The sequence below is a fragment of the Mugil cephalus genome, chromosome 23, assembly GCF_022458985.1.
Source record: "Mugil cephalus isolate CIBA_MC_2020 chromosome 23, CIBA_Mcephalus_1.1, whole genome shotgun sequence".
Taxonomy (NCBI): Eukaryota; Metazoa; Chordata; class Actinopteri; order Mugiliformes; family Mugilidae; genus Mugil; species Mugil cephalus.
Window position 1 is genome coordinate 9,951,564 of NC_061792.1, and position 19,885 is coordinate 9,971,448.

At 47.9% G+C, this 19,885-nt stretch overlaps 2 protein-coding genes across 7 annotated transcripts; one reads left to right on the top strand and one right to left on the bottom strand.

Annotated features, from left to right (window-relative positions):
• The first annotated feature begins 43 nt into the window (after window positions 1-43).
• trak2 (trafficking protein, kinesin binding 2) lies at window positions 44-13,642 on the top strand. 6 transcript variants are annotated; one of them, XM_047576450.1, is made up of 17 exons: window positions 44-395; window positions 2,654-2,873; window positions 3,465-3,656; window positions 6,909-6,968; window positions 7,503-7,579; window positions 7,658-7,774; window positions 7,857-8,078; window positions 8,166-8,244; window positions 8,338-8,468; window positions 8,552-8,626; window positions 9,225-9,362; window positions 9,445-9,524; window positions 9,614-9,748; window positions 9,831-10,120; window positions 10,214-10,711; window positions 10,793-10,892; window positions 10,984-13,642. In XM_047576450.1, exons 2-17 carry the CDS (start codon window positions 2,819-2,821, stop codon window positions 11,783-11,785), a joined length of 3,051 nt encoding a protein of 1,016 aa, XP_047432406.1. In that variant the 5' UTR covers window positions 44-395; window positions 2,654-2,818; the 3' UTR covers window positions 11,786-13,642. The 6 variants fall into 6 exon arrangements, with proteins under 6 accessions (XP_047432406.1, XP_047432407.1, XP_047432411.1 ...); XM_047576451.1 differs by lacking the exon at window positions 6,909-6,968; XM_047576455.1 differs by lacking the exons at window positions 44-395; window positions 2,654-2,873; window positions 6,909-6,968 and adding an exon at window positions 6,645-6,685 and having other exon boundaries at window positions 3,469-3,656.
• A 1-nt stretch (window position 13,643) lies between these two features.
• On the bottom strand, window positions 13,644-19,728 carry trim25l (tripartite motif containing 25, like). Its single transcript, XM_047576463.1, has 16 exons — window positions 18,987-19,728; window positions 18,422-18,517; window positions 18,095-18,328; window positions 17,230-17,389; window positions 17,086-17,118; window positions 16,974-17,012; window positions 16,847-16,891; window positions 16,705-16,758; window positions 16,572-16,619; window positions 16,389-16,445; window positions 15,605-15,790; window positions 15,396-15,515; window positions 14,949-14,984; window positions 14,784-14,852; window positions 14,631-14,696; window positions 13,644-14,488 (listed from the first exon to the last, which is right to left on the bottom strand). Exons 1-16 carry the CDS (start codon window positions 19,614-19,616, stop codon window positions 13,914-13,916), a joined length of 2,448 nt encoding a protein of 815 aa, XP_047432419.1. The 5' UTR covers window positions 19,617-19,728; the 3' UTR covers window positions 13,644-13,913.
• Between the last annotated feature and the right edge of the window lie 157 nt (window positions 19,729-19,885).

A 19,885-nucleotide genomic window follows, 5' to 3' on the forward strand; every position in this document is an offset into this window, starting at 1 on the left:
CGCCACTGAGTGAAATTTAGGGCTGGTATCGGCGATACTTTGTGCAAGTAACCTGGTAAATTTAAACAAAAGTGGTGTATTACCCAGGCGGAAGAAAAAGTAGGTCCCACCGACCGCGCACCACGTAGACGACATCTCAACAGTATATTTACTTTCCATCGTGTTTTCGTTAGTGTTATATTACCTGAAATGATTATATATATATCAAAGGTATCGGTTTTGATTTGAGAATCGATTTTAAGAGCGGTTGGATCTGGTATTGGATATATCGACGTTTCAGTATCGATCCACACATCACTACCTCCATTGTTTGTTTGAGGCTTTTGTGAACAGATTGACGGTCGTCCGCATGGACCGCAGGAATTGTCAATGCGGGGGAACAAAATTGACATAGGGTAAGCTTTAAAATATTAACAGGTTTTATTTAGTACCTATAATGTGCGGGACCAGCCGCCCGAGGGATGCTGTGTGCGGTTGAGCACCGTTAGCCATATCTGTCTCTGCCGTTAGCTAACGTTAAGGCAATGCTAAGCAACGGTGAAGCTGTCATCGACCTCACCGTAGACAGCCAGAGTATTAAGTATTAGCAGCAGTATTAGCATGTATCATTTCATAGAAATGTTTTTAAATTAGCAATAAATTCAGAGTAGCAATATTAAACCTAACTAATTCGCGGGGTTTATATATCACCCGGCCTGTTGAACATGTTTCGTTAACTTTCGCTAACATAATTTATTCAAATGTCGTCGTCGTCTTCGTGTAGCCTTCACAAACTAGCTGCAATAGCTAAATATATACATATATAAATTATAACATAAATTGTAGCTTAGGGACACATGAAAATAAATGTCTGTTTGCTAAGAAGACTCAATATCAACCTCTGCTACACAGTTTGACGTCTTGTCATAGGAACTCATAAACAAATCTGAACAATTTAGCATTAGCATTGATTAGTCGTTGTTCCTCCGAATTGGAGATAATTTTATGTGAAATGGTGTGTGTTTACTTACTAGGAAAGCATCTCTAAAATACAGTAGTAAATTGTTATGGTGGTCATTAGCTGATTGGATGTTGGTTGGCCGCCAGATGACATGGATATTTCACAATGTTGTTGGTGTAAATTCCTTATCATGCCTTTGGCAATAATGTTTGCTGATGTTCCAGTCACAGATTTCTAGTTATACAATGAAAGGCATCTGATCCTGGTCAGGGTCACATGCTGCTCCTCATGTACTGATGCCTTTGAAGCTTTAAAGTAACCCCTCAGGCCTTCTCCAGTTTTGTGTGGGATAACTTCAGTGCAGATGCCGCATTGAAAAGACAAGGCAAACATCTGGAAAAATAAATCAGGCAGCAGGCCTGAGGGGAAATCAGTTTCACATCTCATTGTTAATACAGGTCTTATTTGAATACGGTATTTAGATGCTGTCATTTCAGTTGCTGCGCAGGTTGTAGGTTTCCTCTGTCGCGAGTCCAGTTGACTGGACGTGAAAGGAGGTGAAGTCTGTAAAAAGCTGATGTAAGCAGACGGCCCCTGTGGGACAGCTGTGACAGGCCCGGGCTGCGTGTAATGCTGCTGCGCTGTCTGTGTTTCACGGTGTTACTTCCAGGGCTGCTCGCTCACTGCTGCCCACTATTAAGTGGCGATCTCCGGATTGTGTCGAGACATCTTTGTTCAGCCTTTTCAAGCCGGTGGATGGTGCGTTTGCGCGGCCGTTAAAGCGCAAACCGCATATTCCTGTTTAATTTCTGGTTTTATTGTGGCCAAGAAGGTAATGTGTAGCCTCTTACAGGCTTACTCATGACGTGACTCACAGCCCTGGCATTTTAAATCATGGAAAAGAAGAAGCAAGCGTTTGTTGCTAAGACAAATAAAACATAATGGAAGCAGAACCTCCAGACACTTATTGATTCATACTTACAATATTATGTGCACAGAATCTCCCAGAAGCCTCACGTTAATGCGTAATGTGAGTATTACTGCCATTCTGTGGCAGCGTTATTAGTAGGTCAGCACAGGATATCCGCACAGGATATTTCGTGTGCATCACATCTCATTTAATCTCCTTCACGGAGCCAACACTGTTATGTAAGCGGAGGATGGCTGGTTTTTGCCGAAGGACTCCTTCCACAGACATCTCACGGACGCACATGCACTCAAACTGACATGCATGTGTAGAGACGGAGCTGGCACCGGCATTGTCTCTTTAAAGCTGGTCAGTTTGTGTGTTCATACAGAATAGCACAGCCACACCTTGTATGTTTAAAGAGGAACTCTGCCAATAGTTCACACGAAAGGCTTGGTCAGGTGAACCTGAACCATCCCATAGTTGGTGCTAAAGGTCCGGGCTGCTTGGTGACTTCCTGTGATGCAATGAGCACCTGTCCTCCTCCATCGTATATACCAGTTTTTCACTCTAGCTATCCATGTATTCATGTGCTTCTACTGTAGAGCTTTGTATTCTCATTAATCAAGCAAGAAGTAGATGTTGCCAGCAGCAGCCTGGAGTCAGAGGTGTTCCAATTTGCTTCATTAGCTCCTGCCCAGATTAACTTGATGCCTTTACTGCCTCTAATTCGGCTCGTAAACACCACCAAGTCAACCACAGCATATGAGCCCTTTAACACCATGTGCTTTTCTCTCCTGTCGCAGGTAAAGGTGTGTGTGTGTGTGTGTGTGTGTGGGCGCCACACGTCGAACGCGGGCGCCAGGATGTGATGTCGCAGCCGCAGCAGCTCCCGTATTCTGTCCAGCTTTCTGCCTTTTCCTTTTTTTCCTGAGTGGGGAGCGCCCCGCCTCCCGCTCGGAGGGCTGGACATGTTTGAAGTCAAACCCCGGGCGGTGGAGAAGAAAGAGTCGAGCACGGAGACAGGTGGGTTGTTTGCGGACGCGATGTGAAATAGCTCCGCGTCTGCGAGCTTTGTGTTCACGTTGAGATGCAGCGCTGCCGATGCCAAGCTTCCCCGAGGTGTAGCATCCTGAGTCCTAAAGCGTGGAGCTATAGTTAGCTCCGTCTGTCCCAGTAAACCACATATTTGCTCAAGTGGAAGGGCATTGGCTGATATAGCGCCTGAGCCAAAAGAACACACAGTCGAATGCTCCAGCAGGGCTGCACTGGTTTAACAAAATAAAAGCATCATTTAAGATTTTTATTTTGTTGCACGATAACCTTATTGTGCATCAGACTTTTTTATTTTTACCAATCACCACATGATTAATTTTACAAAATTATGCAGAATCAAGGCACATGTCAAATAACAAATGAAGATTTTCTGCTTTATTGACAGCTACAGGAAACTAAATCAATAGTTTAATAATTGATAGCATAATGCTGCAGGCAAGGAACCATGCTTTGCTATTCTGTGCTAAGCTAAACATGTCCTGTGCTACCTTTGGCATTTAAAAGTGTATCAATAATGACAGTAGCTACAAGACCCTGAAGTGTTAAATGTGTGTCTTCCAGATGAAGGGCTGGGCAGCAGCGGGAGGCACTACGGCTCCGGCTCGCTGGGCTCCGGCTCGGTCGGCTCCGGCTCCGTGTACCTGTCCGACAGCCAGGACTGGGTGGTCTCCCCGAGCTGCTCCCCGGACGAAGGCCCGGCCCAGCTCAACGCCATCTCCCCCATGCTGGCCGAAGAGACCTTCCGCTACATGAGTAAGTGCGCGCATTTCGAGCGGTTGAGCCGGGCGGCGGCGACGTCAGCGAGCAGATGGTGCGTCCGAGCGCATTAGGGCACGTGAGGGGATTCGTTTGAAATCATGTGAAATCACTTTACTGTGGATATTATTTGTCACAGGGATTGTCTTTGTGTCTATTTGTTTCTGCCTGTGTGTGTGTGACACTCTGTGTGACACTGTGTGTTTATGTAAGATAGATATAGAGATAGAGAGAGAGAGAGAGGAATCAGTGATCAAGTAAGAGTTGAGCGCAGCCAAGTTCAAATCCCGGGCCGGCGTCACGGGACAGACAGTAACGAGGGAGAGTGTGTGTGTTCGGTGGAGGTGGGGGGGGAGTTGCAGAGTGGAAAAACAGAGGATGAAGAAAGGACAGCAGAGGGAAGAGGAGGATCATGCCGTTCTTTAACATCCACAATGAGGAGGCGTACGATAACTTTGCGGTTGAAGGTGAGAGCAGGCTTCGGCGTCGTACAGTTTGTGACAGACAGACAGAAGCGTTTGAACTTGCAGGAGCAGCCACAGTCTTTCCGGGCAAGGTCAGGCAGAACGTGACGGGGCGGAGGGGAAAGTCGCTCGCTGAAAGACAGGAAGTGGGCAAATCTTGAGCTGCGTTTACATTCAAAAATTCATGGTATGCGGGAGCGGAGTCAGAATAGGCACCACTTCCTGTTTTTCTCGCACATGCACAGCTGCAATCAAACTTCGCTTCTCTTTTTGTTTTTGTTTGTATTTTTTTTCCCATGTATTTATTTTAAAGGTTAAGCTTCTCCAAAAACTTTCAGAGTAGATCCATTCGAGAGTGATGTGCACAACAGATAAATACGGACGAACAAGTAGCAGTAATAAGACGAATAACAAAACGCTGACTATTAACCTAAAAATAACATGAAATAAAGTGTGCACGTGTGAACGGAGGGGGACACTGAGGGGGTCTGGGTCTCACGTTTCTGTTTGCTCCACTTCCGCAGTGTAAACTCAGACTCGGCCTATTAATAGAGGACGATGCGCTCGCACGGCGCGTTAATATTCAACTGGCCTGGTTCTCCTCTAACAGGCGTAGCACATGAGAAGTGTGAGAACGTTTGGAGAAGTGTGTGTGTTTTTTATATTTTACAGTATTCAGACAATCCTGACAGCGTTTCCGATTCACGTCACATAACATCTCAAATATCAGTTGTCCCTCTTTTTGCGTGATGTTGTGAAACTGGAAGAGGGAGCTTCCTGACAGACGTTAGTGTAACGATGCTTTATTAGTTTATTCACTGGTTATCAAGCTGATCTTTTATTTTTAGAAGTTTTCTCTTTTTTGTGGCATGTTTCTATGGGTTACCTCTTATTCTTTTGTCAAATGCAGTCGGTTGCAGCCGGCGTTTATTGGTGTTAAAGGTCCAACCGGCCGTGACTAAGTAGTGTTTCATAACAAGCCCCGCATTGATTATCGTGAGTCATGTTATATCATGTCATACCAAAATGACATCGCCCACTTTGTTGGACTTTGCGGGTGTGTGGACACAGGTCGGGACACACTTTCTCTTTTGACTAAACGTAGAAGTGTGCGACATGCGTGAGGACGCGAAAGTCTTTTCTGTTTTCGAGCTCTTTTTGAGAAATCATGATAAGAACCGACCACGGGCCACGCAATCCATACAGTGACGCCATGCTCCACCAAGAAGGTAAAGGGATACGTGTATGAGCTGAGCAGTAACACTAGACTGTGTGTGATTTGTGTATATGTAGCGTCTGTACCGTCTTCCTGTGAGCAACAAAGATAGCTGCACAGGGCAGAGGTTATTTTTACCCGCTGGTTGTTGGAGGAGAGTGCAGTGTCCAGATCCAGAGGTCACCCAGGGCCTCAGATTACTAGACAAATGCTCTCATCTGCTTAAGCAGCTGTCTAACTCTGCTGCCATTTAATCCCCTCTGAAATGTAGATTGTTGTGTTAAGATAAAACGGCGAAAGAAACGGATGCAGACGCCAGCGTATTACGGGGGCGAAAAGTCAACTCTGTTGTGGTTTGCTGGTGGTTTGATTGCATTTTACCGCAGCACTCGGTTTAGTCACAATGACCACAGTGTTCGTTTGTTTAGTGCTGAAATGATTTGTCGATCAGTTACAGTAAAATGATTCAGCTGCTATTGAGCTACATATTGTAAATATCAGAGTGAAAACTGATTAGAATCAGACGTGTACTCACTAAATACTTCTCTTAATCTGACACATATTATTTGGTTCTTTGTCCATGTCTGACTGTGTCCTATTTGAATTGTTTTGACATTGTCTGTCTGTGTCTGGTTCTGTAATACTCTATTGTGTGATTGTTGTTCTAAAGTCTTCTCTGTCTGTGTTGTGTGCCTCGCTTTGGACCGAAAATTAGCATTTGTGCTTAGTCCGGAACATTTACGCTGATGACTAACGCATCAATGTTGGTTAATGCGCATTGTCCCAATATAATAAACTAATAATAATAATAATTATAATAATATCTGAGCCGTTTGTTACATACTGGTGTGAACTGTATCTGCCTTTTGTGACCTGTTACAGTCGATCCCCCAGTTAAAGTAAATCCGAAATCCATTTATTCTGTTTTTGAATGGCAGCAGGTAGATTGACAGGTTAGTTATCCACCATCTGCCCCCTAGTGGAGGAGTAGTTAATTGTTCTGCCTGTCACTATACGTCGCTGTCATGGACGAATAAAGACTCATTATTTGCAGTAAATAAATAATACTTTTTTTGACCAATAACATGAAATTGGATAATTTCCCGCAGCTCACCTGATGATCCCTCACTGATCCAATGTATTACACAACTGGGTCATAAGAGTCGTATAATTTAATCTTTGCCCTATTTCTCGGTTTACGAGGTGAATGATCAATGATGCTGTCGTGCCAGTGTTTTGCGAAACTGGGTTCCCAAGTCAAGTGAGATGGCTCACTGATTAGAGATGCCACTTTTCTTTGAACAGGTGGAAGTGGGAGCCGTGCGGCGCTGGCGACACCCGCTCAGGTGCTAAAAGTGGACGGAACTAATAGATGTGTAGATCCTCCGACTGTCAAACTAATGTTTCCACGTGAAGCTCATTCGATTCAAGCTTCGGCTTTTTACTCCGCTTCTCATCTGTGTGTGTCGTCTTCTTTCTTATCTCTTTCCTCCTTGTCTTTAAACAGGCCGGTCTCTTCCACACTTTGTGAACCTTTCCCATCTTCTCTCTCTTCCCATCTCTCACTAGCGTACCTTGCTTTGGAGCCCTCCTCTTATTCCCACCCCGGCTCTCAGAGCCTCTCCAAAGGTATCTTTCAATCCTTACCTGCTGCCTGCCTGTTCAGCTCTGCTCTGCTCATCTTCCTCTTTTAGTGCCGGTGTGAGTCTGCTTTTTGCACATAGTCGACAGCACATCTGTACCATATAGGTCTGCTGCCTAATAATAGACGGCTTGTAGCGCAAATCGTAGTGCGCGTGTCCTCTTATGTTTTCATAAATCTAGTCTTGCTCTTGCATCGAGACCACGAGCAACCACTTAGCCACATGCTTTGGATTTATTAAACGACCCACGCTGGCTTTATCGTAGTTTTACACCCGACGTGCAGTCGAATCACACAAGTTTGTGTCTAGCACGCGCACATGGCTGCTCACGTTGCTTGTGGTCGTTTTATCCCCGTAGCAAACATCCCCAGCATGCTGAAGATGTGTGCCCACTAGTCTGGAGTGGTTTGATTTTAATTAGTTTTTGTGTGAAGTTGCTTGGATGCACGTTTTTGCATGAACGCGCCACAGATCGAGTTTAGCCTGCACCTTAAAGTTTCCCGTTTTCCCCTCTGGCCAGTCCTCAGCGCCGACCGGGTGGAGCAGATGAGCAGGACCTACAATGACATCGAAGTGGTCACTCATCTCCTGGCTGAGGTAGGTGGCGCTCCCTCATTGGTCGGAGTTTGTTTACCGTCAAAGAATGGTGTGATTGACGTTGAGCTGCCTGAACAGAGGGACAGAGACTTGGAGTTGGCGGCTCGGATCGGGCAGTCGCTCCTGCAGAGGAACCACCTGCTGCAGGAACGCAACGAGGCCTTGGAGGAGCAGATAGCGCAGGCCCTGGACCAGGTAGCTGCTCCAGTACAAGACTTCGTTCGTTTAAAGGGTCCTTAACGCGCCGTGCTGTAAGTAAATGCCCTCTTTTTACTAGGTGCACCAACTGCAGCATGAGCTCAACAAGAAGGACGAGTTGCTGCGGATGGTGGCCAGCGCCTCCGAGGAGAGCGAGACCGACTCCAGCGTGTCCACCCCGCTGCCCCACCCGCCGGGGGCCGCCGCCGCCGCCGCCACCGCCGTCGCACTCAGCCAGCTGGAGACTCTGCAGTGCAAGCTGCAGGAGCTGGAGGAGGAGAACCTGACGCTGAGGTCTGAGGTACGGAGAAGAGCTAACACAAGATGACATTTTGAGAGTTTTAATCACCGCTGTTGTAATTTACGTTTTAATGCGCGTCTCGTCCAGGCTTGCCAACTGAAGAGAGACACCATTTGCTACGAGGAGAAGGAGCAGCAGCTCGTGAGCGACTGCGTCAAGGAGCTCCGTGAGTCGGACGCGCACCCTGACGCCGACATCCTCAAAAGTGACATTCACAGGTCTGGGAATCTAATGTTGCGTTTCTCCTACGTTTCCTCAGGCGAGTCCAACGGTCAGATTGTGTCTCTGACGGATGAACTGTCTCAGAAGAACGAGGAGCTGCTCAGGCACCAGGAGGAAATCGCTCAGCTGCTCTCGCAGATAGTCGAGCTGCAGCACAGAGTGAAAGAGGTGGGCGGGCTTTACCGCCGTTGCAGATCCCTTCCCCTGTGTTTGTGTTTGGACGCGGGGCTGATTGTTGTTTTTTTCTGTAGCTGGCTCTGGAGAAGGAGGAGTTCAGGATCCACCTGCAGGCCTCCAAAGATGCTCAGAGGCAGCTAACGGCAGAGGTACAACACACCTGCACTGGTTTACATTTGTCCCTGTACATGTAAACATTCGTATGTCCTAGAGATCGATCGATATATCGGCCGATATCTGCGTTTCTTACTGGTGTCGATACACATCGATACTTACTGGTATCGATACACATATATCGATACAGTAGAGATTTACAGACAGGCGCATCCACAGGCAGCCCTATGCTGCTAGAGACGGTGCAGACCCGTGCAGCCCATACATAGGCTCAAAAAAATCGCTGCTGGTGAATTAAAATTGGTATTGGCCCTTAAAAAAAAAAAAAAAAAAGTCATATGGGTCGATTTCTAGTGTATCCTATCTCATATTTGGTATTTTACTGTCCACTTGTAGCAAAATAAAGAAATAAATAAATAACATAATTAAATTAGTAATTATATTAATTCAACAAATTCCTTAATATCTTTGGGAATTACTTTAATTGAGAACCTTTCCACTGACAAATTAAATTACACACTTGTGGCTCTGAATTCAAGCCTAATTTAAACGACCGTAATTTCATCCTTAATTGTAAAATGAAGAAACCAGCGGTTGTGATAAAAGGGCCGCGTGTGTTTGCGTGCGTTGCAGCTGAACGAGCTGGCGGAGAGGAACGCCGAGTGCGTGGAGATGCTCCACGAGTCGCAGGAGGAGATCAAGGAGCTTCGCAGCAAAAACACCCCGACCGCCGGGATGCGCCGGCACCTTTCCTACGGTCTCTACCCGATGGTGAGGGGGGAAACACATCCCGGGGGTTTTCATGCAACCTCTCAGAGAATAAGGTTGCATTGTTAATCGTGTTTGTGTACAGGACTCCCTGGCTGCAGAGATCGAGGGCACCATGAGGAGAGAGCTCAGCGTGGATGAAGAGACTGCTGTTCAGGACCAAAGGTTAAAGACCTAAATCACAAGATGCTTTAAGATTCGTGAGCATCAGGTCATTATCGTCCTTTCTGACCTTTGGCCTCATCTCCCTGCAGAATTTCCCAGAAGCGCGTCTTCCAAACAGTCCGATCTATCAACGCATCACGGGCGGCCTCAGCCACTCCTCCCATCCCTGGCTCCAGGCAGAGCTCCCTGGTGATGACTGCACAGCCTTTCCAGTCCACTCCCACGTGAGTTCTAAATAATATACGCCTCATGTATATTATAAATTTCATTTTGGATTCCCGCTAACGTCGCGTCTGTGTCTTGCAGGGACGAGGGTCGAGCGGCTCCGCCGGGCTCGTCGGGAGGGAACGACCTCACCAAAGCGATTCACCGCCTGTCTCTGCGGCGCCAGAACTTCCTGTCCGAGCGGCAGTTCTTTCAGACGGAGCGCGAGAGGAAGCTGCAGGGCCTGTCGGGCCTGGACGCCGACGGGGAGGGCAGCGGCTACAGCTCGCCGATGGGCAGCGCGCACTCTTTCTCCAACCTGTCCGACCTCTCCATCAGCGTTTTTAAGACCTTCCTGCCCGAGAAGCTTCAGATCGTCAAACCCATGGAAGGTGAGATTTGCATTTGTGACCTTGTCATCTGTGAAATATCATTTATTTTAGGATAAAAGAGTAGAAATATAACACATGACGACTGTTTCCCAGGCTCACTGACACTCCACCACTGGCAGCAACTGGCCCAGCCTCACCTGGCCACCATCCTGGACCCGCACCCAGGGGTAGTGACTAAAGGTTTCCGCCCACTGGCTCAGGATGCCGTGTACCACCTGTCCGACATGGAGGAAGACGAGGAGGACGTAGAGCTCCGAGAAATCGCCGCCCTGGAGAAGGGTGCGGCCGAGCAGGGTAAGGCCGAGGAGGACGAGGAAGAGGACGAAGGCGGCATCACCTTCAAGGTGCGCTCTTCGTCTACGCCCGAAGACAGAAAGGACAGGAAGCAATCTGTGTCCTCCTCCCTGGACGCGTCGTCTGGGACGCCTGCCACTTCCTCCGCAGTCCAATCGGATCTGACACCGCGTTACGCCGTAGAGACGTCCAGCCTGCCACCTCAGCCCATTCCAGGAGTCTCCACAGCAACGGTCCAATCAAGTCAGATGTGCACCACGACGACAACGACAACGACAACAACAGCGTCTTCATCTGGTAAATATATGAATGACTCCCGACGCGTTACCTCTCATTTTGCCGGTGTTCATGACTTTGTTTTTCTGATTTCTGGTTCAGTTCCAAACCCAGGGAAGTGTCTGAGCTCCACCTTCTCCACATACACGTTCACGACCTGCCGCATCCTGCACCCCAGTGACGTCACGCAGGTCACCTCGAGGTAAGTTCAAATCCCACGCACTCGTTCCTCGTCCATCTTCTGAGTTCTGTTTACGTAACCGCTCGTTCCTTTTTTTAACCTCGTTCATCAGCGCTCAGTCGTCCCAGTTGGCCAACACGCCCAGCTCCATGAGGACGGGTCCCAGCACCCCCGTGACTCCCTGCAGACTGAGTCTGGGTGATTCCTTCCCCCCTCGGCGCCCCCCCGCGGCCCCCTGCGGCCTGGCCAAGCTGGTCCTGGAAAAGGGCATCTCTGCACAAGTGTCCACTGACAAACCCCGCTCCTCTCCTAAACCCGTCCCCCGTCGTCCCCTCTTCAACCTCCTACCCAGCACACCCCCTAACTCCCCCACCCACTCCCCCTGTCCCTCCCCCGTGCCTATGGAGCCCCGCAAGCAAGCTGCTGACAATTTCCTGGCTTCACGCCCCGCAGAGCTCTTCCTCCAGGACGTTTACGGCCTGAACCTCGGCCGCGCCCCCCACCCCGACCTGCCGAGCTCCTCCCAGGAAACCCCGGCCCTCGCCCCCTCCCACAGGCCGGTCCGAGTGAGGCCCGACGCGGTCAGCGTCGGCCTCGTGGAGAAGCTGCGGCGCCTGGGCTTCGCCAAGGTGCTGCACGGCTCGGAGTCCGACGCTTCGGCGCCGCGCCAGGATTCCGCCACGTTCGTGTCCGCGGGCGGGGGGAGCCTGCTGGACGGCCTGAGGCGCAACCAGAGCCTCCCGGCGATGATCGGCGCCCGGGCGGGAAGGTCGACCGCTAACCCCGCACCTCCTCCTCCTCCTCCTCACCCCACGTCCCTGGCTCTCCCCCCACCATCATGGGGGAACCTCAAGGAACGCCGTCGGCACCTTGCCCCCGTCTCCCACCCCCCTCCGAGTTCAGCCAAACGCTGAGGGAAGCCTCCTTTATAACTCCACCCCCACCATCTCTTCTCCTTTCCGCCTTCGGAGAGAGACGTCAGGGCATCAGTGAGCAGAACAATCCCTCCTTTTTATGACTTCATTTTAAAGCACAATTGAACTATACTGACTGTTTTTAGTGATACCGCAGTGTCTGTGTAGATGTCCGCCATGACGCTTGTTAATAAGGCCTTAGCATTGCCCGGGCGGGTTCTCCGCTTCTCAGTCGTGTGATAAATAGGGTTCCCCGGCGAGGCTCCGGATGTTCAGCTGGGGAGGGGAAAGATGAGACAAAGTGTAAGTGTATGAGGGTTTGAGAAAGTGGATTAGAAAAGAGTGAGGGAAGTGTTTGCAGCGGCGTAAAGAGAGGTCTTTGCATGTTAGTTTGAGTCAGAAGAGAAGGACGGTGAAGAGATACGAACAATTGAGCATCCGGGGTTTTGCTATTTCAAGGGCTTGAGGGTTGGATAAGCTAGTCTGTGACGGTATCACACCAACCCGTAACGCAGCAAATTCTTAAACGGCACCATCTTCAGCGAAACCTTTTAGAGTCCGAGGTGGTTTTATGACTTGAGGGCGAGCTGTGAGGCTTTTAAGTGCTTGCTGGGTTAATAGCGTACTGCCAGGCTAACCTGAGAGCCTTGAAACACGCCAGTATTAACATTAGAACGATTTTACAGTGATGTGCACGCATGTCCGGTAACCGTCCACGTGGCGTGCGCCAGCGCGTGCATGGAAAACAACTTTGCCTACAAAGTCCCAGCATGCACCTGTCTGCAGACGGGTGGGGCCAGGCTGAAGGTGAGGTCAAAACCAAATCGAGGTAGGGGAAGATGAAAGCCTTTCCCTTCAGGTTGTGATTTGTGCGTGTGTGTGCGTGTGTTTTTTTTTTTTCTAAATGGTATGAGGCCTTAAGTAGAAGCCAGCACTGTTCTGAGTTGAGTTCCAGCGAAGCCATGTTTGTATATAGGTCGTGTTCATTTTGGGGGATCACCGCTTGGTCGAAAACGTTTCACCACGGCTCGTAAAAAAGAGGATTTATTTGCTTGTCTCAGGCCCGTGTGACATTCAGGTTCAGTCGGTTAAGAGGGGAATAACCACTTATTTTAGTTGCATATCACACCCAGGTTGTTCAGTTTAAAATTAGCTTTCCTCAAGGACATGCGCGGTTCACACAGTGGCCACCAGATGGGAGTGTTGCTTTAGGAAAACACCCGTCAGTTAATTCCACATGCTACTATGATTATGATCTTGATTACGACCCCCGTGACCATTCAGCCCTCCGTGCTACTGTCCCTAACGTCCACCCACAACCCTCCCACTTAGTAACTGCACTTTTCCTTTTGTATTTAACCTTTTTCTTTTACTGACGGCACTGTTTGAATTATAGACTCTAACATATTAACGAGAACATTTAGCGTAACGGCGTGCCTGTTGTAACGATGTCAGCTAACATTTAGTTGTAAAGATTTTAATATATGTATGTTTTTTGTTTTTTGCTTTCCATATGAAGGGAATCCAAATTAAGCTAAAGGTGTTTTTTATTTTATTTAGACATAATGTATCATGTGATGTATTCTAAGGTTATTGGCGATATTTCAAAATAAAAGGTAGAAGAGCGGGATTCATGGGATTGGAGAGAAGAAGGAAAGCACATTCAGTTCTGGTCATAAAATGTTCAGATTAGCCGTCATATCTGTCCCTGCCGAGCAGGAAGTTCAGGTTTTTTTGTCTTTGGCTGAAATAGAAAATGTCCCGTGACTTCTTCATATCCTCCCCTCTGAGTTCTCGATCCTCTCATGGCTATTATAGGTTGCCTCTTTTTTTTTAAAATAAAGCAATGGAAACAAAGTGACTGTCTGTGTGTGTGTTTATGACTCGGACTTTATGGAAAATGGGTCACGATCTCAAAACAAACAAAGTAATCCATGCGTTTCTTTTTCCAGATATAATACAATATTTGCCTTTTGAGAAGTTTAGAAGGGTTAGTTTTCTTTCACAAAGTGCATTTAAATTCATTCAGGAAAAAAAAAAAAAGGAAGGAATCAGCTGCAACTACACGACACAAACACTTTCAGTCATTTTGTCCCAGCGAGTCTGGTCAGTCCTCCAGGCTGCAGCCTCACAGGGGACAGATCTTGATGCTGTCAGAGCTGGAGTTGAACTGGCCGAGGGCGAAGTCCAAACCCACCCCGACTCCGCTCCCGACCCCGAAGGCAGCGTACACTGGCTGGGTGAAGTTGGCCCGGAAGGTGTGGAGGTGCGTCATGCTCACTTCCACGCTGTAGAACGTCAGCGTCCCCGCCGTCATGTCCAGGTAGATGCCCAGACGGGGGGAGTAGGCGACCGGTATGTCCTTCTTCTGGTTGTCGTGCATGGCCGAGCAGCAGGTGTCCGACAGCTCCATGGTCCACGACTGGGCGTTGTACCCGAGCCCGGACCTGGCGTCCGAGCCCTTCCTGTTCAGAGCCGCGTAGGCCACGCCCATCGAGGAGCCCCGCCCTCTCCACTCCACCTCCCAGTAGCAGCGCTGGGCGTACATCGGGCTCTGGCACATCACCTGGGTCCAGCCGTCGAAGCGCTGCGGGGTGTCGGCGTAAGGCTGCGCCGCCACCTGCAGGGTGGCTTTGGTGTTGCCCTCGGACAGAGCCAGACGTTTGTGGGCTGTGTTGGGGTCAAGGGTCAGGGTCACCGCATCTGGAGAAGAGATTTGTAGAACAACACACACTCAAAAAATATCTTCATTTGCAGTTTGTTCAGTTGCCATGGAGACACATCTGTCACTATGCTAAGTCAGTGGCTTTAACCTGCTCACTGTAATAGTAATACTGAGACTCACACTGCAGGAACTCCTCTCTGCTCCTCGGCTCCGGGGCCTGGATGCTGTCAAGGCTGATCTCTCTCACTGGAAATAAAAAAAAATAAATAAATAAAAATGAACTTCGTTCATGAACCTTCATCTTTCTTGTCTCAAGAAGCTGCGTCCACTCACGTGCGGGGAAAGCAGGTGCATGATTCATGGTGTCCGGAGTTGGCGAGTCCAAGAAGAGGCTGGGGTCAACTGACACGTGAGAAAACAGCGTTAGACGTACGTGTACAGTGTGAGGTTGTATAAGTAGTGGGATTCATTGTATGTAGAAAGAGGCAGTCAACTTACTTTCTGTTGGTGTTTCGGACAGAGCAGCCATCCCCCCTGTTGAGATAAAGAGAATGTCAGCCGTGTTAAATCTGCTTTGGCTGAAAGTTTCCTACTGTATGTGCAATTTATGACAGTAGCTACACAAGACAGGTGCAGGCTGGCATGCAGAGTTCAGTTAGTAAAAAAAAAAAAAGACATTTCAGCTGCATTCACCCCTAACATGTCGAATGATTCCTTAAATCAGGCTCTTCTTACTCCAACTAGCTGACACTTCCCCTGACGTCGTCTTGTAATTCAAACCCTTGAAGTAATTTCTGTCTAGTATGAAGTTTAGCTGAACCACAAACTTTTCTGTTTTGTAAGATATTAACAAGAAGTGTTCATTTTCTAGCTTGTGCACCAAGTCAACCAGACACCTGTGCTGGTTCAGTTATTAGATAGAGAGTGTGGGAGTTGTAGTCTTACATGGGTTTCCTCCTGCAGACAGCGTGTTGTTGCCAGGGGCAGCTGGAGTAGCCGGGGTGGCCTGGTTGGTGCCACGGCGGGAGCGGAAGATGCTGCTGATCGACGCCATCCGACTGAAAGCTGATTAAAACAAGAAAGTCTTGACGAAGCTGCTCTACGCAAGGTTTGTCACCTGGTGGCAGCAAATGCTAACAATAGTTTTTACGTACGTCCACTTGATGCAGCAGCAGCTGTAGGAGCAGGAGTAGGAGCGGGAGTGGGAGTAGGAGTTGCAGATGATGGGGCGAGACTCGGAGCCATCGATGCAGTGGAGACAACGGAGTTGGACCTGCTCCAGAGAGACTGAGACTCTCTGCGGCTTGGAGTGGGACTAGATCTGGGGTTGGCTTCTCTCGCTATTTGGATTATACAATGAATGTTGGTTAAGATAACAGCCAGGTGATATCACCACTGTCAAATGGTTAAATTTAGAGAAGATACCGATAGTTTATTTATTACATAGGGCCTATTGGAACATACATACATTAATTTAGAAAAATGTAAAACAGACAAACAAAAAAAGGTCAATATGCACCTGAAACTTGATGTTAATGAATTGTTTTGAGATTGTTGTTGGCGTAGTAGGCTACTGAAAATCAACTTTATGTGGTGTTCAAGTAGGGGGTAGTTATGTACAAATTCTGTTGTCCGCTTTCATGTAAAGAATGAATAAATAAATTAAAATAATAATAAAAGATTTTTCTGCACAAGAGAAAGCACTAACAAAGCAAACTTTTGAGGACCCAGAATAGAGCCTTGGGGCACCCCACTGGACGGAAGTGCATAAATGACTTTTAGTTTAGCGGGCTAACATGCTAATGTCTGCTTGTAAGCACTAAACACTGAGCAGATCTAATGTCCAATGTAAAAAAAAAAGAAAAACATTGACATTTAAGTGGAAAAAAGAAAACATCTTAAAGAAAGAACGTTAAATTGCAGTCAGTGCTGACTTACCTGGCTCCTCTCTCCTCTGTCTGTCCCGTAGTCTGGGTGAGCTTGTGTTACCTCTGTCTACAACAAAGAAAGACACACAGTTTCAGAACATGCACACACATTACTACTACTACATCATTCATCTGGGCTTTAAGGCTGTTAGCACACATCTTTTTCCTTTAAATTCAACAGTGTACATCTCACCTCGTGGAGTGTCTCTGCTCCTCACATCCTGACTCTTGAGGCCGATACCTGAACAAGAAAACGCAACCGTCACTATCTTTGAAATCATATTGAAACTGACATATGTGGTGTAACAAACGTCAGTGTCCAGTACCGAGTCCTCTCCTGTCTGTACTCCGCGCTCCAATTGAGATGGAGGGTACAGGAGCTGTGGGAAACGAACAGAACCAAGTATTAAAAATAGTTATACAACAACGACATGGTTGAAATATTTAGGAGAAAGACACTGAACGTACCTGGTGAACGAGTGTTTGTGTTGCGGGCACCCAAACCAGAAAACACTGCAGACAAGTGATAATCAGTATTTTTCTTTCCTCTTATGGTAAAAGATTTTATTAAAAAAAAAAACATTTAACAACTCACATTTAAAGATTCCTCCTTTCTGTCCTGCGTTCCGGTTGGCTAAATAAGAGGAGGATAACTTAAGTAAAAACCACAACTTTTGTTATGCTGAAAATAAAAATATAGAACTTACCGTCTCCCAAAGTGAACAGAGTCGTATCGTTGACTGGAAGAGAACATCAGAGAGAATAGGATGAATAAAGAGCATTACATAAAAAAAGAAAAGAACGTATCTAAACAACAAGAGGCTTCATGAGAAGGGACCGTTGTGACAGACCTTGTTTGGTGATCTTGCCGAGCTCCTGGTTGCACAGATCCTCCACTCGCTCCCTTAGGTCCAAGATGGCGTCTCGCACAGGCTCAAAAGAAGCTTCAGGATTAACCTGCACAGGAGGCAGGTCCCCGGACTCAAGAGGACTGCAAATGGACTCGTATGTCTGGGAGAATGGAGATTAATCAGTTGTTAGCTGCTGCATAAAAATCATCTTCAAGTAGCATCTGAATATGTGGAGATGCTAAAAATCTAAAGTATATGTTCAGGCTGGAATTCAAAACAATTTTTATTTGTGGTGTAAAGCTGCTCATTTGGGAACAAGAATAATCAGTTCCCAACAGATTCCAGACTGCCCAGCTATCCCCCCAGAAAGAAAAAAAAAAAACACTGGTGTCAGGGGAGCATCATTATTGACCTCGGATGTCTGGGTGAATGAAATGAGTGTTGTGTCACCAACACACAGGGTACAGAAAATGCTGTAACTTCAAAGTTTTTCAGGCCAAGGACCCCAAACTGATGGAGAGACTACCAACTATGTGTGTTCTATATTAAACTCGGCCTAGTGCTATTTATAAGTAAACATTATTATTTTGCATTCAGTATTAAGCTACCCACATCCCTTTACTAAAATATGCTGGATTCATGTTAATGTGTATTTAAAGATGTTTAAATATGTTGGGGAAAATATATAAAAAATGTCTAATCAACCAAAGATTTTGCGACCCCTCTGCAGTACCTCCATGCACCCGCTAGGGGGCCTACAGTGTAGTGTGAGCTTGGCATAAGCAGTAAAACTGCATCTGTAAAATTGTTATAAACTTTAGAGAGAACAGACAACAGAATCTGTGGTCTTCATATTCCAACCGACCTGCAGGTAGTAGATGTGGTCCTCACAGCGTATCATGTCCTTCATCTCAGCGTCCCTCCTCTTGAGCACCTTAATCTCAGCCGTCAAGCTGTCGGCCACCTCCTGGGCTTGGCCCATCTTCTCCATGCTGGCCTGGTCCAGCGCCTCCTCCAGCAGCTCCTGCAGACGCTCCACCGAGCGACGCAGCTCCGACAGTACCAGGTCCACATCGTCGTGCACCTTGTCTGAAGAACGCTGTGGGAACGGTGATGGCCATGTCACAATGTGCACACAAAACCATGATGAATTGTCTTACAGTTTCAGAAAATAATAAAGTTGCTGACCAACCTTCACCACCTCCATCATCTTCTTCAAGTCTTTCAGCTCCTGCTGTCTTTCTTTCAGCCTCTGGTGGTTCTCCGTCTGCATCTCCGACAGCAATTTCTGCAGGAAGACACACAGAGACGTCAGGTGACATCAACAACAATCCAGCGGAAGACCTCAATGGACGCGGATGAACACGAGCACAAGGAAGCGGCCGCACAGGTGACAGAGAAGGCAACACAAGAGGGTGGAGCTTTGTGAGTGGATAGGAATGTAGTTAGGAATGTTTACAGTCTGGCCGGAGATACAGCGACACACAAAGGGACAGAGGACGACACTTTAAACAGAAACACGTCACTGAGTGCGCATTAACAGTTAGACAATAGCATCTCACATTTAACAGGTAAAAGTAGCTGATCAGTTAAAGAAAACATAAGTCACATTAGGTCAGTATAAGCCAGACACATCAAGGACCTAAAGTCTTGTAGACAAGTCATTTCTTTTGTACAACACTTTCACCCAAACGAAATACTGAGTCGATGAACAGAAACAGGCTCTGGGATCCTCATTCCTTTCACCCTTCAAGTACCTGTTTCTCCATTCGCTCGGCCTTGGTGGACACACACTCATGACCTTTGTGCTGGTTGCTGGTGCACAGCCAGCACACGAACATCTTGCACTGGCGACAGAAGAACTCCTGCAGATACTTGTGCTGGGTGCAGATCTTGTCGGGCAGATTGCCCGTGGGAGCGATGAGCTCGTGCGGCTTCAGGTCCCTCTGGGTCTGGTGGGGCTTCAGGTGGGCGTCGCAGTAGGAGCTCATGCACACGAGGCAGCTCTTCACCGCTGCTTTCCGTTCGCCTTTGCACATGTCGCAGGGCACGGCAGAAGAGGGCAGCTTGCCTTTGGATTTAGATGAGGAGGAGGCCTTGCCACGGGCGCTTCGCATGGATTCGCGTACCTCGGATGCGAGGGCCCCTTTGCGGAGCTGCTCCACAGCCTCAGCCAGCATGGTGTTCCTGGACAAGGAGGGCTTTGGGCAGAAGGTCTGTCGGCACTGGGGGCAGCTGTAGATCCCTTTGGGGTCGTCCTTGCTCCAGTAGTCCTTAATGCAGGCCATGCAGTAGCTGTGACCACAGGGGATGGTGACTGGATCATTTGGGAGATCCAGACACACGGGGCAGTTAAACTGCTCCTCTGTCCACAGCTTCGCACTCATGGTGATGATGTCAAACAAGAAGAAGATAGAAACGGTCTGGAGTCACAGCACTCAGGTTTAAAAAGAATAAAAAACTGAGAAAGATCCAGAGATACGGGGAGGAAGAGTGTAGCCTGGCTTCACAGGAGGAAATGCTTGACTCTCAGGTGAGAGCAGGTAGAGATGAACTGGGTGGGGCCAGAGCCGCCAGGCAGGTCTAGCGGGGAGAACGGGTGTTGGTGGAAAACGGCTGAATGCCAGGAGATTCAAGGCATAAATGGACTAATCGT